The sequence below is a fragment of the Sus scrofa genome, chromosome 5 (assembly GCF_054392235.1).
Source record: "Sus scrofa isolate SSC_HxYL_T2T_F1_AM1 chromosome 5, Sscrofa_HxYL_maternal_Yorkshire_Landrace_v2.0, whole genome shotgun sequence".
NCBI lineage: Eukaryota > Metazoa > Chordata > Mammalia > Artiodactyla > Suidae > Sus > Sus scrofa.
The window spans coordinates 98,111,894-98,128,857 of NC_139387.1; the positions used below are offsets into that span (position 1 = coordinate 98,111,894).

The 16,964-nt window shown below is 40.1% G+C and overlaps 1 protein-coding gene across 10 annotated transcripts in view; it reads left to right on the forward strand.

Annotated features, from left to right (window-relative positions):
* Positions 1 to 16,964, forward strand: part of LOC102159120 (uncharacterized) — a 654,277-nt gene that overhangs the window by 384,098 nt on the left and 253,215 nt on the right. The window contains exon 1 of one of the 10 annotated variants that reach the window (XM_084957609.1): positions 7,848 to 8,001. The exons of the other annotated variants lie outside the window; for them this stretch is intronic. Within the exon in view, the coding sequence (XP_084813735.1) occupies positions 7,981 to 8,001 (21 nt within the window). The 5' untranslated portion in view covers positions 7,848 to 7,980. Of the gene's footprint in view, positions 1 to 7,847; positions 8,002 to 16,964 lie in introns of those variants that run through there. 10 annotated transcript variants of the gene reach the window in all.

The window sequence follows — 16,964 nt, forward strand, 5'->3', positions numbered from 1 at the left end:
CAGTGAGCCAGTGTTCAAGAGAACAGAGTAGATAAGTATTGTAAAGAAGTTACCACAGTTCTCATTACTGGATAACAACGTAATTCTTTATCTTCAAAAGGTAAATGAATAAACTAACAGAATGTACCAGAAAAAAATAAGAAATAATAAGTAAGATTGCTATTGCAATATTAATGTTGAGAAGTAAAAAATCAGGAGTTTCCCTATCACAAATCATAACCAATTAGAAAATATAACTGGGAGTTCCATTGTGGCTCAGTGGATTATGAACCCAACTAGTATCCATGAAGATATGGGTTCAATCCCTGGCCTCAGTTAATTGGTTATAGGATCTGGCATTGCTGTGCCTGTAGCTGTGGCTGGCAGCTGCACCTCCAATTTGACTCCTAGCCTGGGAACGTCCATATGCCATGGGTGTGGCCCTAAAAAGCAAAAAAAAAAAAAAAAAAAAAAAGAAGAAGAAAATATTTCATATATAAAAAGTATAAAATGTATTGGAATACATTTATTAAGAAACAAAGTATTTATATGAAAACATATGAACTTTGAGAGATTTAAGATATTTCTAGCTAGGAAAACTCAATTTTAATAAGTTGATTTAATAAAGATGTCTGTCCTCTTTAAAATACTCTCTTTTGGGGAATTCCTGTTGAGGTGCAGTGGAAAAGAATCTCACTAGGAACCATGAGGCTGTGGGTTTAATCCCTGCCCTCACTCAGTGGGCTAAGGATCTGGCATTGCCTTGAGCTATGGTGTAGGTCACAGACATGGCTCGGACCCCGCATTGCTGTGGCGTAGACCAGCAGCTATAGCTCCAATTCAACCCCTTGCTTGGGAACCTCCATATGCTGCGGGTGTGGCCCTAAAAAAGCCAAAAAAAAGTGCATCTGGGGATTTTCCAGTGTGGCTCAGCAGTGAGGAACCCAAATAGTATCTATGAGGATGAGGGTTCAATCCCTGGCCTTGCTCAGTGGGTTAAGGATCTGGCAATGCTGTGAGCTGTGGTGAAGGTTGAAGACATAGCTTGGATCTTGTGTTGCTGTGACTGCGGTGTAGGCCAGCAGCAGCAGCTCCAATTTGACTCCTAGCCTGGGAACCTCCAGTTGCCGCATGTGTGGCCTGAAAAAGAAAAAAAAAAACAGTGCATCTGATAATGCATAACACAATATACTAGCCAGGGAATTAAAAATGACAGGAACAAACACTGTAAACCAAGTATAATGGAAAAAATAAAAATCATTATTAAAAAAAAAAAAAAGAACAACAACAGAAAACAGGGGTAATGAGTGTGGGTAGAAGAAGGAAGGCTTTTCTCACCAGATGTATAAACCTAATATAAAGCTCTGGTAACTAAAATATTGGAGTGCTGGTGCAAAAACAAATAGAGAAAACAGTTAAACAGAATAGAAAATCCAGAAAAAGACCAAAGTAATATAAAGATGGGTTAGCACATTAGTGCATTAATAGAATGTTTGCTTGTGTAAATTCCAAAAGAATATATGAATTATTCAATACATAGTTAGATAATACTTAGTTATTCAGGAAAAAAATATATACGGCTAGTTCCTCATCTCACAGCTCATGCTAAAATCAGTACCAGATGGAATTTAACTGTAAAATGAAATAGCGTAGGCCTTTCTAGGGATGACAGAAACAATCAAGAAATATAACTATATAATGTTAAATTTTTTGTGTGTGAAAACAAATACATTAGCAAACAATCCTTTCCCTCCAGCTATGAAAACTACAAAATCCACACAATTTTAAAGGAAAAAGCCATTTAAATGCTAATAAGTCAAAGAAAAGAAGGAAACCCAGAGAACTGAGCCTTGCCTTTGGGTCTACTTCTCCTCTATAGGGGTCTGCCAATTTTGGAAGCTAAGTTGGTGGCTGAGAAGGTGAGCTGAGCCTTTGCAAACCCTTAGGTCTAGAGGAGGAAGAGGAATTCAGTGCTGTCAAGGAGGGAAGCATTGGTACTTTCACAAGTTTTAAGTAGAGACTCCAAACAAAAGAGCTATGTTCCATGAATGAGGCTGGTCCTGAAATAGATCTTCCCCAGATGGGACTGATGATGTCATTTCAAGATTGAGTTAACATGATTCAGGATTGCTTGTGTCACTAGCCACCTATCAGAAGCAAACAAAATCATCTCTGAAAGAAGGTAATGTCCTAGTCTCAATTTCCTCTTACCATTTTCCTACACATTATCTGACACTTAGTCAAAAATAACCAGACATATAAGGAATCCAGGCAGTGTAATGGAAAATCAAAAGAAACAACAGATGGTATAAGGAGCTCATCCGGAGTCTTAAAATTAGATTCATACAGTGGATTTTAAAGTAAACATAAGTAATACATCCAAGATAATAAAACATGAGATTGATCATTTCAACAGTTAATAGTAAATTATAAAAAGATACAACATGGAAATTCTAGAACAAAAAAATATAATAAATCAGGAATTTGATAGATAGGTTTAACATGAAGCTAAACATGTAGAAGAGAGAATTAGTGAACAGGAAGACAAATATGAAAAGATATATATATATAAATATGAAAAGTATATATATATATAAATATGAAAAAAGTACAGAAAGATAAAAGATTAACACACACACACAGAAAATAATGTAAGAAGCATAGGGGAACTAGTGAGAAATTCAAACTTATATGTTACATAAGACTCCCAAAAGGAGAAGAGAAAGATAATAAGGGACAAACTATTTAAAGAAACCATGAATGATAACTTTCTTTTAAAAAAAAAAATCTAAAAAAAAAAAAAAAAAACAATCTATGAACCCAAACCAGATACATAAAGAAAACCACACCAAGGCAAAATGACAAATAAAGCGTCATATAACCAGCTAGGATAAGGAAGGAAGGAAGGAAGGAGAGAAGAAAGAGGGAGGAGGAAGGGAGGAAGGAAGGAAAAGAGAGAGAGGGAGGAAGGAAAGAAGGAAGCAAGGAAGGAAAAAAAGAAAAATAACCCTTTAAGTAGCAACCGTAATACTTATAATTGATTTTCCTACAGGGAAAAAAAAAAGTAAGCCTTAAGACAATTGAATTATACATTAAAAATGATGGGCAAACTCTTGAAAAAGAGTTTTTATAAGCTGAAAACATGTCCTTCAAAAATGAGCTTGAAAAAAGGGCATTCTTTGATAATAAGCACTGAGAGAAATTTTTTAACTACAGACGCATACAAGAAGAAATACTAAGGTGTTCTGTTCTGAAAAAAGAAAATTATTTCGAATGGAAACTCAAAGATATAGGATAGATTTAAGAACCTCAAAAAGGATAAATATTTGATGTTGTTATAAAACTATAATAATAGTATTTTGTAGAGCTAAATGTATCACAAATAGCATGTTAAAAGATAAGATCAGTTAAAGGGTTCTAAGTTTTTTACATTGTCTGGGAAAGAAATAAATATATATCTTAGACTACAATATGTCATCTATGAATGTTGTAATCTCTAGAATAATGAATAATAATAAGATAATGTATAGCTACCAAGTTAATTGAAGGAGGAAATGGAATTATAAAAAAAATAATTTAAAGAAAAGAAAAAATATAGAACCGTAGTACAGATAAAAATCAAATAGCAAACGGCTTCATATCAATAATTACATTAAATATAAATGGGCTACATAGTCCAGTTAAAAGACCAATATTGTCAGACTAGGTTAAAAAAAAGAAAAGAAGAGCCAACTATATATAGAGAGAGGAGGGACTAGTCCTAGAGAAGCACAGGTATAGAGGGGGAAGGAAGTACGGAGCATGCTAAGGGCATGGCTAATAGCCCATCATGTCAGCAGATAAAGTGGACATAATGGAAGCAGCATTTGTGAAGCCAGAGTTGGGATGTGACTGCCTTTCCTTGGAAGTTAGAATTATTCAGGATTATTTTAAAGGCCACTCTTGTATAGGAAACATTCAGAGAAAGTTATACTTAAGGTATAGTTGTACTTTTCAGCTTATAGAAGAAATTCAGTATTCATGTTCCTAAAGTGGTTAAGTTTTAATAGGAATTTAGGTCTCATAAATAGAATAATTCCTTCTTAAACTAAGTGATATTATGACCACTTAAACATGCACTGGTACTTGCTGAACTGTTCAGTATATGGTTATCCAAGCTATGACTATAATAACAGTGATGAAAATAATAGCATGAGTAATAATACCATCTAATATTAATTGACAGCATTTTATGTGTCAGGAAATATTGTGGATAATTCCATTGGCATATTTAATTCTCACAACACGTTTTTAAGCAGATAACTGTGTATGTCAGAAAACATTTTGTAGGGAGTTCCCTGGTGGTCTAGTGGTTAAAATGAGACTTGTCACTTTCAAGTGACCCAAGTTCAATCCCTGGTCTGAGAACTGAGATTCCCATATCAAGCTGCTATAAGCCATGCTCAAAAACAAAACAAAACTAAAACAAAAAAAAAAAAACCCTTATAATTTTTTTTGTAAACAAGTGAAAATATAAAACCAATGATAATGGTAGGTTATGTTATAGTCTTTATATACACAGTAGGTCTCATCTGACTCTTATTTTACCTACATGCCCATCTTTTCTCTAGTATTATGCTATAGGCTCGTGAGAGTCAGAGAGACAAAAAAAGGAAGGAGGGAGAGAGGCGGAGATACAAGGGGAAAGAGAAGAGAGAGAAATAGGGAAAGGGAAAATTTTAGGAAATTATTATCCCAACTACAGTTTGACTTTTGTTTTTATTTTTGAAACTCACTTAAAGACAAAAAAATAAGACCAGTCTATCAAATAATATTATTCCATCTTGCCAGTTCTGTCTAGGTTGAGACTGGTAGGTGCTGAATTAGAGATTCTGGAAGATACATTGGGTTTCAGGCTGACTGAGAGTTTGTCTACTGTATCTGCCTATCAAGCCAGGCTCAGAGTAAGCACCATAATATAGTATCATTCCCCTCCCCACTTACTACATTTGCACAAAATCAGGTATTAACTCAAGATAGTCACTAACTTTCCAATCAGAACATTTACCTAGTTGTGAAAAAAAAATAGAATAATGAGCATGACTCTCAAAGTACTATCAGGAAGATATCAATGGACAGCCCCTTAAGACGGAATTACAATGGAACTGTCGATTTAGAAATTTAAATCTTGGACTTAGATGAAAAATTTTTAAGAGAAAAAAAAAAAACTTGCAGAAGCAGGGATTTGCTTAAAGTTCTTTTTAATCCCTAACAACTGTGGGTCTAAGACTTTCACAAAATGAGAGGAAAGAAATTATGTGTAATTTTCTCATCTGAATTAGTTTCCTTTTGCCCACTCCTTTCCAAATTTCAACTTCTTAGTGTGTTGGCCAAATCCTACAGTGAATGTCACTTTAGAACTATCCGAATGGGAAAACCACAGAGCCCCACTTCTTTAAAATTATGCACAACAAATCCAGAATAATCAGAGGAAGCACAAGAAAGATTAAGTCTTACCTAAAGTGGAATTTAAGACATGCTGCAAGTAATTGATTCTCTTTCTAGGATAATTTGAGGACAAAGGCTTATTCGACTTCAACACGATAGCAGGGCACTATTTTAACATCAGTGTAAAGTCAGAATCACGAAGCCCCTTACTGATGTGACTGATGTATTTTTTTCTTTTTGCTACCACCGTACTGCCCCCTCTAGCACCTGCCACTCTCTGGCAGTTCTTTGTCTCCCCTCACTATTAGATTATGAATTCCTTGAGAGCAGGAATCTCTTATTTACTCTTATAAAAGGTATTTACGATATTTTCCATAATACCTGGTACATGGTGGGCAGTCAGCTGATGCTGGTTGAATGGATGAATGAATGCATGTGTGTGCACGCGCGCGTGCATGTAAGCGCGTGCCACGGCAAAAGCCGTACGCTAGCAGTTACACGTCTTGCATTCTGTTTGAGCTCTGCCATTAACTAAGTTACTTTGAACAGTTGATTTAATGTTTCTTCACCTGTAAGAGATGGTACCGAAAATCTGTCCATGCAAATGTTTATTTCTAGAGCAAAAGAGTCACTGCCTTTTATAAAATGTGAAGTATAAAGCAGATGATAAATGGTTCAGATTTTGATATCTGACCACCATGTTTTGGGAACCTGGGTATCGTGTACTCTTTCTTTCTCATTTTGCCAAAGATTTCAGTTATTCTCCTTTCTGGCTCATTTTGGTTTTTTCTCATTGATCTTAGATTTAGAAAAAAAGTGAGAAAAACTGTCATTTTATTGACGATATTGAAGGTCAGAGAACTTTGTTTTTAATTTTTGCTGCTCGGGGCTCCATTTCTCGGAGCTGTTTCCATGCCAGCCTAAAATAGTCACCTGGTCCCTTCAGAATGTGTTAGAATTCTACTACAGGTTATGGCAGCGAAAGGAAACAGTGGGAGAAGGTAAATCAAGTTGGATTTTCTGAGAATGTTTCAAACCACAGGTTGGTTATTGGGTGCCATCTCCTTATTTTTAAGATCATAGAGTCTTACAACTATGCATAGGCATCAATTGCCCTAGAAAATTTTCCATGCTTTGGAAACACATAATTGCTAATAGGGCCACTGCAAAATCATCCTTCCATGTGGACTTGACCCAGAGAAGGAAATGTCCTACTCAAAATTTCAGGCTTCCTCCCCTGCAGAGAGGGAAGGAGAGGGAGGGCTGTCAGCAGGGGAGATAGGAAGAGGGCGGAGTTGGTGTAACCAGTGGAAAAAATCATTAACGAGTTTGTAAACAGTCGCAGTTCATTGAGGCAACTGCGTTTGAGACCGAGGGGGAAAAGATACCATAAATCCGATTGTCCTCAAGTCAGCAGAGAAGGAGATTGTTCATTTTGGGTCTTATTCTTCTGTGTTTCGAAGATTGATGTGAAAATGAAAGCAATGAGATACTTGTGTGTGTGCGCGTGTTTTTCCTGATTTGTTAAATGAAAAACCAGCTTCTGAGAAGGCAGGATTTTGAATGCACTACATAAGAGTTTTATTCAGAAACTCTCTTGGCTGTTATTTCAGAAAAAGAAATGTTTTCTTCCTTGATTTTAATAGAGCAATGAAAGGCTCAGAGAGAAATTTGTTGCCAGAAATAAGTTTAGGAGTCTCTGATTTGGGAGAGGGCTGGTGCACTGTGATCTAAAATTCAACGTGTTTGAAAATTATTGAGGGTTTCAAGGCCAGGGACTTGATGTTTTCCCAGCCAATCTGGTAGCTTGAAAAGGAGAGATCTTTAAAGCTTTGTCCCCCTCCGTGTGTGTGTGTGTGTGTGTGTGTGTGTGTGTGTGTGTGTGTGTGTGTGTGTGAAACAATTAAACATCAAGACAAATAATGCCCCTTTCCCCAGCTCTCCGGGATGTGTTCCCCCTGGTCCTTGCTTTCCCCCTCCCCCAACAATCCCTTGTGCAGCCTCTGATTTCGAAGGTTCAGGGCAGCTCCGCCTGTGTAAGACAATAGATATGCAAGATAGCAACAGGGCAGTGGCTCTGAGGCCTTGGCCTTTATCGGGATTAACTGTTACACCAATAAGCAAAACAGGGCGGCAGGATTTTTCCATCGCTGGCCTTTGCTGTTCCTGGGTGCCAGATGGCATTATATCCATGAAAAAAAAAAATGCTGCATGTTATAATGTTGACCAGGCACTGTTACTTCCACTTGATCACACTGTTTGGGGCTCGCTTTGATGTACAAAACACTCCTAAGATAATGAAATGCGTTGGCAGCTGGCTAATGGCTGGGAAAGTGCAAACCCTGCCTTGAACTCTTACACCAGCCTATTCAATGGCAAGGTAACGGCAGGCCGGAGCTAGAGAGGGAGCAGAGAGGCTCGTTGCCAGGCAGGCCCGGGACTCCTGGGCAAGCGGCTGTAGAGGGGCTGGTATTTTTCTCTCTTCAATAGCAGTGGCCTGTGCCTGCAGCAAATGTGAAATAAATCCATCAAGGCCAAGCTCAGACTTATTTGGAAGTGGCTGCTGGAATTTGCATGAGAGCCTGGTGCACACAGGTAAACAAAGATAAACCAAAGTCGAGGTGATCTGAGAACTGTTAGATTTTGTTTCTGTACAAAGGAGGGCTTCGTCTCTATGCAAAAAAAAAAAAAAAAAAAAAAAAAAAAGAAAAGAAAAGAAAAGAAAAAAGAAAAAGAAAGAAAAGGAAAAGGTCTTTTGAATTAAATTTGACTTTGCTGCTAATCTTTTCACTGGCCTGATTCCCTGGGAAAGTAGAGCATGCATAATTGGGTAGGGAGACATTTTCTCACCCCTCTCTCCCTGATGCTACAGGGCAGCTCCATGGAGATACACCTTGGGTACCAGCCCCTTTAGGAAGTCCCCCTGTGCTCCCATACCTCCTGCCCCCCCAGCCCTCCCAACCCAAGTTTGCTGGCCACCAAGTTCTTCCGCCACCTGGACTCCCCCCACCTAAGCCGAAATCCTGTCCATTTAAAATGCCTCCTGATTTTCCCATTTGCGCTTATCTGTGTTGTTAGAACATAAACTTGGGGCGCAAACTCTCCTTTTAGACCAAAGGTCAGGAAGCTAAGGGCCAGCCCAGGAACCAGATGCAACCTGCCACCTGTTTTTGTACAGCTAACAAAGCTAAGACGGGTTTTTGTGCTTTTAAATGATTGGAGAAAATCAAAAGGAGAGTATTTGGTGACATATGATATTTCTATGACATTCAAGTGGCAACGTCCAGAAGTAAAGTTTGATTGGCACACTGCTCCACCGCTCATTTATGTATGGTCTGTGGCTGCTTTTGTTCTGTAGCTGCAGAGCTGAGTAGTTGCTTCCAAGACTGTAGGATGGCTTGCAAATTCTAGCATATTTACTCTCTGATCCTTTGCAGCACGAGTTTGGTCCCTGCCTTAAGTTTGTTGCAGAACCACAGAGTCGGTGCTTCATGCACCTTTCTGATCCTTTCTCGAGTCTGAGGGTGCGTTTAGGGGGGTGAGACATCCTCCACAATCCCAGTGTTTTCATCACCTTTATCTGAAAAAATTGTTGTTACGTTTGAGACACTTGCTTTTCTTTCTAGCTTAAAATGGACCCAGCTTTTGAAGTTCTTGCTAAAGCTGCCTTTCTGTCCTCTGTCTCTCACTGTCAATGGCTCTGTGGACTTTAAGCAAGTACTTCAGGTTTGAAATGTCCCAAAGGTGTCTGTTCAGTGTAAGTGGAATTCTGTGGGGAAACGCAGGGGGTGGGCAGAGTCCGATGATCAAGTTTCTTACTGCCGTGTTTTCACTTTCCAGACTCCCTCTGCCAGTCCTCAGTGTTGGGGTCCCAGCTCAAGGTTGGAGGTTTCTCTGAGCCCACAGACATGGATCTGCCCATCCCACGACTGCTGTCTGTTTCTGCTCAGAGCTCTGACTTTCTTAGTGTGAACAGTGTCTTCAAAAAGAGCTACGGAGCACATTTTTGTTTCTTCCTCATCCTGTTTGTCAGGGGCTACTGGGTGTGTGGTCTGTAACTTCCTACCTTCTCCGCCTTATCTTACGGTGTTGGGACCTTCTTGGTGAACTCTGGCTTCGCAAGCTGGTTGGCCGCTGTTCAGGGTCTATTAAACCTAGAATCTTTCTTCATCAAAAGATACAGCAGTTGGCTCTGTATGGTGGATTGTGGGTGACTGTTTCCCTCTTGTGCTTTTCTGTTTCTTATGGGAAACGTAGATTTCCTTTATATCAAAGAGAAAATAAGATGTTTTTTTAGAAAAGGGAAAAATATGTTAAAAGTACCAGTTTGGTAACAATCGCTCTTATTGATGGGTGTCTCAGTTCTTAGCTTCCTTCCATCTCTTTATGAAGTGTGCCCGGATGTGTACAAATAGTATTTAAACCCATGAAACGAGATAGATCAACTTTGTATATTATGATTTCCTCTAAAACTGTATGTGTGAGGAGTTCCTGCTGTGGTGCAAAGGGACCGGTGGCATCTTGGGAGTGCTGGGATGCAGGTTCGATCCCCAGCCTGGCACGGTGGGTTAAGGATCCGGCGTTGCTGCCACTGCAGCTTAGCTCACAATTGAAGCTTGGATCAGATCCCTGGCCCAGACGCTCCATATGCCATGGGGCAGCAAAAATGGAAAAAAAAAAAAAAGGAAAAAAAAAAAAAAGCTTACATCAGTGACAACAACAAAAGACAAAAAAAAAAAAAAAAACTTACATCAGTGACAACGACAAAAGACCAAAAAAAAAAGCTTACATCAGTGACAACAACAAAAGACAAAAAAAAAAAAAAGGAAAAATAAAGAAAAAAAATCAAACATATGAGAGAGTATCTGAGAATGTTGTATGAGCTTTAAAAAACAAACAAACCTGGACTTCCAGTTTCTAAGGACAGTAAGCAAAAATCTGAACAAACAGAAAAAAAGATCTGGAATGGGAGTTCCCTGGCGGCTCAGGAGGTTAAGGACCTGGTGTTTTCACTGCTGTGGCTCTGGTTACACTGTGGTGCTGGTTTGATCCCTAGCCTGGGAAGTTCTGTAGGCTGTGGGCACAGCAGGGGGAAAAAAACAAAAAACAAAAAACCACAACCAAACAAAAAGACCTGGAGCAACTCTCATTGAATTATCAATAGTAGGCAGGCAGCTCTCTAAGTAGGTTTAGGGGTAATGACTATTTTTACTTTATGCTAATAAACTTGGATTGTTTTACTTTTTTAATTGCGATGATCTATGACATTTGGAATGATAAAAATATTTGAAAATAATTTAAAAACTCAAATCTGCCTCCACAGACCCTTTGAATATCCATGGTCCCCACTTACATCTGTTATTAATCAGCCCCTCACTCCCACCCCCTCCCATGGCAAGAAATCCTGACTCTAGATCCCTAGATCACCCTCCATGGAGCATTTGAAAAACGTTAGTATTATAGCTCATCTGGGATGGGAAAGGGAGTCAGACTTCCTTTATGGCTTCAGATTTTTGAGTTATGCATAGAAAAGCTTTCTTGGCTCCATGGTTATACAGTATACATTGTTTTATGTGTGCAGTCAACTATGTTTTCCTTTGTTATTTGGGCTTATTGTACAGTTTCTAATCCATCTGGAATTTATTTGTGTAGACATCGCGAGGTGGGAATCTGATATAGGATGTTTTGACCCCACCATTTTGTAATCAACACAAATTAACGCTGACAGTTACCACTGCACATGGTAAAATGAGCTACGAACTAGTTGCTTCCAGAAGAATAAATCTTCTTGACACATTTATATCTGCAGTATTTGACTTGGGAAAATTACACCTGATTAAAAACAATGGTCAGAGAGAAAAACTAAGAGGGGCAGAAGTTTTAATTAATAAGATTCGATAAGGATAGAACAGCGCTATAAGCCCTTATAAGATTTATGTGAAAAACACATTCTTAGGCTTGATGAAACTGATTTTTGGTAAGAAGGACATGGTGATAATCAGAGAAATGTTTTATTTGCTATGTAGCAAGTTCATCAAGGAAAAATAAAAATAGTTTGATTCTAGAAAATGTTCCAAGGAAAATTCATTCAGTTTTGGTAAAATTATTATTTAAAAAAATTCTCTGTATTGATAGAACCAGAGTGAAAGGGTTCTTGGGGCAAAATCAGTGGCATCAAGGTGCTCCTTTTCTGTGGAGATCATACCTTCTTTTTCTTTTTGTCTTTTTTGTCTTTTTGTCTTTTGAGGGCCTCACATGCAGCATATGGAGGTTCCCAGGCTAGGGGTCAAATTGGAGCTGTTGCCACTGGCCTACGCCACAGCCACAGCAACAGCAACAGCAACACCAGATCCAAGCTGCATCTGCGACCTACACCGCAGCTCATGGCAACGCCAGATCCTTAACCCACTGTGCAAGGCTAGGGATCGAACCCACAACCTCATGGTTCCTAATCGGATTCATTTCTGCTGCTCCATGACAGGAACTCCATAGTTAATTTTTCCAAATGAGTTTCTTACTATTCTGACACCGATTATGTAGGTCCTGATCAGTCCTTACAACTGGTTTGAAATGAACCTTTTTCATTCACTGAATTCTCATGCTTGATCTATGTCTGGACACTGTTTTATTTCATTGATCTACTTAGCTAATCTGCACTGTTTTTATTTTTATTTTTAATTTATTCATTTTTGGCCATGGCATGTGGAAGTTCCTGGGCCAAGGATCAAACCAAGCCACTGCAGCGACAGTGCTGAATCCTTAACCCACTGGGCCACAAGAGAACTCCATAATCTGCACTTTTTAAAATTCTTACAGATTTATAGTAGAGTGGAAGAGTTTCTGCTGTGGCATAGTGGGTTAAGAATCCAACTGCAGCTGCTCGGGTCGCTGCAGAGGTGAAGGTTCAATCTTCAGCCCTGCACAGTGGGCAGAAGGATCCAGTGTTGCTACAGCTGCGGAGCTCGCAGCTACATCTCAGATTCAGTCCCTGGCCCAGGAACTTCCATATGCCGTGGGTGCTTTCTCACATTTACTCTTCTAAGGAGCTTTAGCACCAGCTGGTTAAGTAGACCAGATTTTTAATAAACTCCCTGACACAATAATATAGCTATTTTACCTTTAATTGCCTAGGTAAATTTTTTTAATATTTTCACTTAATTTCATATATATTTATTTAAAGCTATGTAATCTTTCTATATCTCTCTCTATAGAGATATATATGTAGATATGTGCGTGTGTGTATATATTTTGTTTTCAGCTTTTAAATGAATCAAGTGTTTTTAGTTTACTTTTAGTTTCAGATCTGTTTTCTTATTTCGAGCCCTTAATTTTCCTTTGGTATTTGTTCCTTTAGAAGATAATTTTAGTTAGTGTATTATATTTTGTCCATTAGCTGTTTATTTCCCGGAATAATAAGGCCTGAGAGCCTTAGGATCTCTAATATGAGATAATTTTGTCACTTACTTGGAAGTTGAAATGGCCAAGGTTTATTTTTTTTTCCCTATTGATGAAGGGCCAAGATGTTGAAGTGTCCTTGCTAGCGGGATTTCCCTATGCCTTCTTTCTCTTTTCCAAAGAATGAGAATCTATGATTTATCCTGTCCTTTGCTGTGTCCTCTAAATTCTTAGATGAAATTCACAAGGAGCTTTTAAAGTCTATTCCCCTTTGATGAGAGCTGGTGATTTGAATTTGCATTCTAATGTTTCTCCTAAAAGGCGACCCCTAACCTTCACGACACTATACTGCAAATTCTGTACTAGATAATGGACGCTTCTTTGAACTGTTGTCTCACTTATATATCGCTTATTTATGGTTGAGTTGGGGCTTTGTCATGTGACCTTTGAGTTTCTCTGTTTTTTATTTTATTTTATTTTACTTCATTTTATTTTGTTTTGTTTTTTACCAATAACCTTTCACATACAAGTTGTAGTCCAAGGGCAGAAATTAGGTCTGATTTCTAATTCTGTTCAGTGTATAAAATAATGCCTGGCACATAGTAGGTACCCAGAAAATAGTGTCGGTCGACCAACCTGTGTTCCTTTATTTCCAAAAACAACAACTTTTGAAAAATGCCAGCTTATCAGAATTATCTCTTTGTCTGCCTCAGATGTCATCATTGTGTATCTGGAACCAATCTGACAACCCCAAGCCTCTGACTCTTCTTACTCCCCAGTCCTGGTGTTGGTGTCCTCCGCCTTATGTTTAGGCTCAGCCTTTTGCATCATTTTGATCTTTGTCTCTTATCTCTCTCTCCCACCCCGCCTCCCGTCACACCCACAAAACGTGTCGATTCTTCTTTATAGAGTCTCTACACCGGTTCAGTTCTTAGGGGACCCACGGCCCTGGTTCAAGATCTTGCTCCCTCTCCCTTGGCTGTTCCAGGTTCCGCCGAGTCATTATCCTTCCTTCTCTCCTCTCCCTCCCTTCACAAAATCCACTTGAATATTGCTTCTAGAACTGTTGCCCTTAAACAGGTGTGCCCCCATCCCCAGGTGCCTGTCTTAATTTCTTACTGCCTGTAGAACACAGTTCAAACCCCCTGACCTGCTTTGCATAGTCTTCCAGAATGCAAAGGGCCCAGTCATTGTTTCCAGTTTGTTCTGTCTTCAGCTGTATAAGCTTTTCTCTGGCCAGGGTGGGTAACTGCTCAGACTCCCACAGCCCTTGCTATCTTTGCTGCAGCTCTTTGTTCCATCTCTCTGTGCTGTAGCCACACAGTCGCTTTTCGGTTGATTGCCCTCTGTGACCCTCCCACTGCAGTCTTTGCCAGCCGTGCCCTCCGCAGCTTGTCTGCCAGCTGCACTTGGTTGTGTGCCTGTCACTCATTTGCCAACTCTCACACCAGAATCCCTTCACACGTCCACAATCCCTTCGCAGAGAGCCTGTCCTGTTTCTCATTCTTGTGCTGGGTCAGAGTAAACACTGATATGGCTCTGGGACCAAAAGGGACACAATATTAGAGACATATTCATGGGACTATTTGATTCATGGGACTATTTGATTAACTGTTTCTCCCACGTTGTTTTAAACTCTGTGAGTGAAAAGATCTGGACGACTCGTCTCACCACTGTGCCAGCCCTCGTACCTCACGCAGGAGCACACGCGAAATCCTTCGTGAATGAATGCAACAGACCACGCGAGTCTCAGCCATGCTCCCTGCCCCATCGCCTCTCCGAAACTATCCGAGATCCCCCACTTTGAATTCATCTCTCTCTTTCCTGTAATCCCAAGATGCTTAACCTCTTCTTAGGGTTCTTGGTAGTTCATATAGACGTGTTATCTGTCTTCACACCGTAGGTCCCCCTAGGAAGCCAGGAGAATGGCCAGGTTTGTGTTTAAGGATGAGCACTAACCCAAGGCTTTGTTCACGGGCGTGAGCAATAAAGGTTTGCAAAAGTTCAAACGTTCTTTCCATTTGAAATGTTCGGAGTAAATCATGCTTCTACGGATATCAAATTTAGGGTCAGAAGCCCATCTGGTTGTTCCTTGGTGGCTCAGTGGGTTGAGGATCTGGCATTATCATGCTGTGGCTTGAGTTGCTGCTGTGGCGTGGGTTCAATCCGTGGTCCAGGAACTTCTGCATGCGGTGGGCGAGGCCAAAAACAAAAAACAAACAGAAGCCCATCCGAACCATTGTCCTCCAGTTATACCTCACTTTTAGTCACTCAGTTCACAAATGTGTGAAGCTGTTGATTAGCGAGGCTGGGATGGGATAGATGATAAGTGCAGCGGGAATTCCTTCCTACTAGTAGAAAGCCCATGACCTGGTGCTTGTGGGTTAATGACAGCATCTTACATTCTTATTTGGTTTTCTTTTGCATACCTAACTGGATAACCTTGTTAATAAATTCTAGTGGATAGTGATAATCAGGAAATGGCAGGAAATAATGATTAACTAATCTGTGTTTGTCCTGTCAACTGCACCCTAGCTGAAGGACCTAAACCCTCATGGAACACTTGGCCCTGTCTATTTAAGTCTGCCTTCGTAACGGAGAGGGGGTGCTGGAGTTTTCCCAGGGCTGCAGGTTTATTGCTCTTAGTTCCACTCACAGTAAAATGAGTTATCCCTCTGCCTGGTTTTGCCAGCTATTTCATTTGGACTGAGAGATGGTATGTTTCAAAAGGCCAGCAAAAAATGTTCAAAAAGGGATGTAAAGCAGTTAATTTTGGATTGCTGCAGAGGGATTGGAGAATTTCCTGGGCTCCTATGTGTTAATCTGAAGTCAAAGGAAAGAACGGAGGAAGGGACAGAAAAGTTATACTCTTATTCTGGAGCTGCCAAGGAGATAGGTGTTAATAGCATCTTGTAGGGCCACGTTCTGGCTTATTTCTTATCTTAGCCATTGGGAAGGTAGGATATGTGTGTATGTGTGTGTGTTTTATTTTTTATTTTATTTTACTCTTATTTTTTTGCCCTTTTAGGGCCACACCCGTGGCGTATGGGGGTTCCCAGGCTAGGAGTCCAGTTGGAGCTACGGCTGCCAACCTACGCCGCAGCCACAGCAATGCGGGATCCAAGCCGTGTCTGCAACTTACACCATGGCTCACAACAACACTGGATTCTTTAGCCCACTGAGTGAGGCCCGGGACGGAACCCGCAACCGCATGGTTCCTAGTCAGATTCGTTTCCACGGAGCCACGACGGGAACTCCGTCGTGTGTGTGTGTGTGTGTGTGTGTGTGTGTGTGTGTGTGTGTTTGAATAACAGAAAACATACTCACCTTTCGTGCTTATGAGAAAATTCCTGAGAGATGCTGTTCTGAGAGTCAGAAAAGGTATTGTTCTCATCTCTGTGGGGGTTCAGAGTTTCACATCCTCAATTTTGATAACCTAGCACCTAGTGTGTTTCTTAATTGTTTCCTTGATAAAGAGAGGACTTTCCCAAAAGATAAGGGCCAGAAGAGGGAGAAGTCAAATTTTAGTCTTCTAGAAGGGAAAGCTGAGGTCGTTGGGGTTTCAGGTAACTTAGTGAGGAGTCAGATTCTATAGAAGAGAAAGACAATGAGATCATTGTCAGGACCTGAGACTTTTGTAACTTGTCCAGGTCTGCCCCTGGGGTCATGTCCTGTCTCCATTATGCCTACCAGCCAAACGCTTACAATGAAAATCATTTGTGGGCAATATATTAAGTATGGTGAATCATTCATTCCCTTGGGCAGCTTTTATTGGATGCTTATCCTGAACCACGCGTGGGTCCTTCCAGGGCCTGAGAGCACAGTGTTGAACACGACAAGGATCTGTGCCTTCATCGAGCAAAGTGGACAAGGAAGGAAGGACGTGAAATCTATAGAGCGTTAGAGGCTGTTCAGTGCAACGTGAAGGGAAAAAAGGAAGGAAAACGGACGCGTTGAGGAGGGAGTTGCAGTTTTAAATATGGTCCTTAAGAAATGTTTCCTTGGGAAGGTGACATTTAAGTAGAGATCTGAAGGAAGGGGTAGAGCGAACTGTGAGGTTATCTGGAGGAGGGTGTTTCAGGCAGAAGAAGACCAAGTTCGAAGATGACTTCTAGGTTAGAAAAGGAATTTATTGGCTCAATGAATCTGAAAACTCAAGGGCT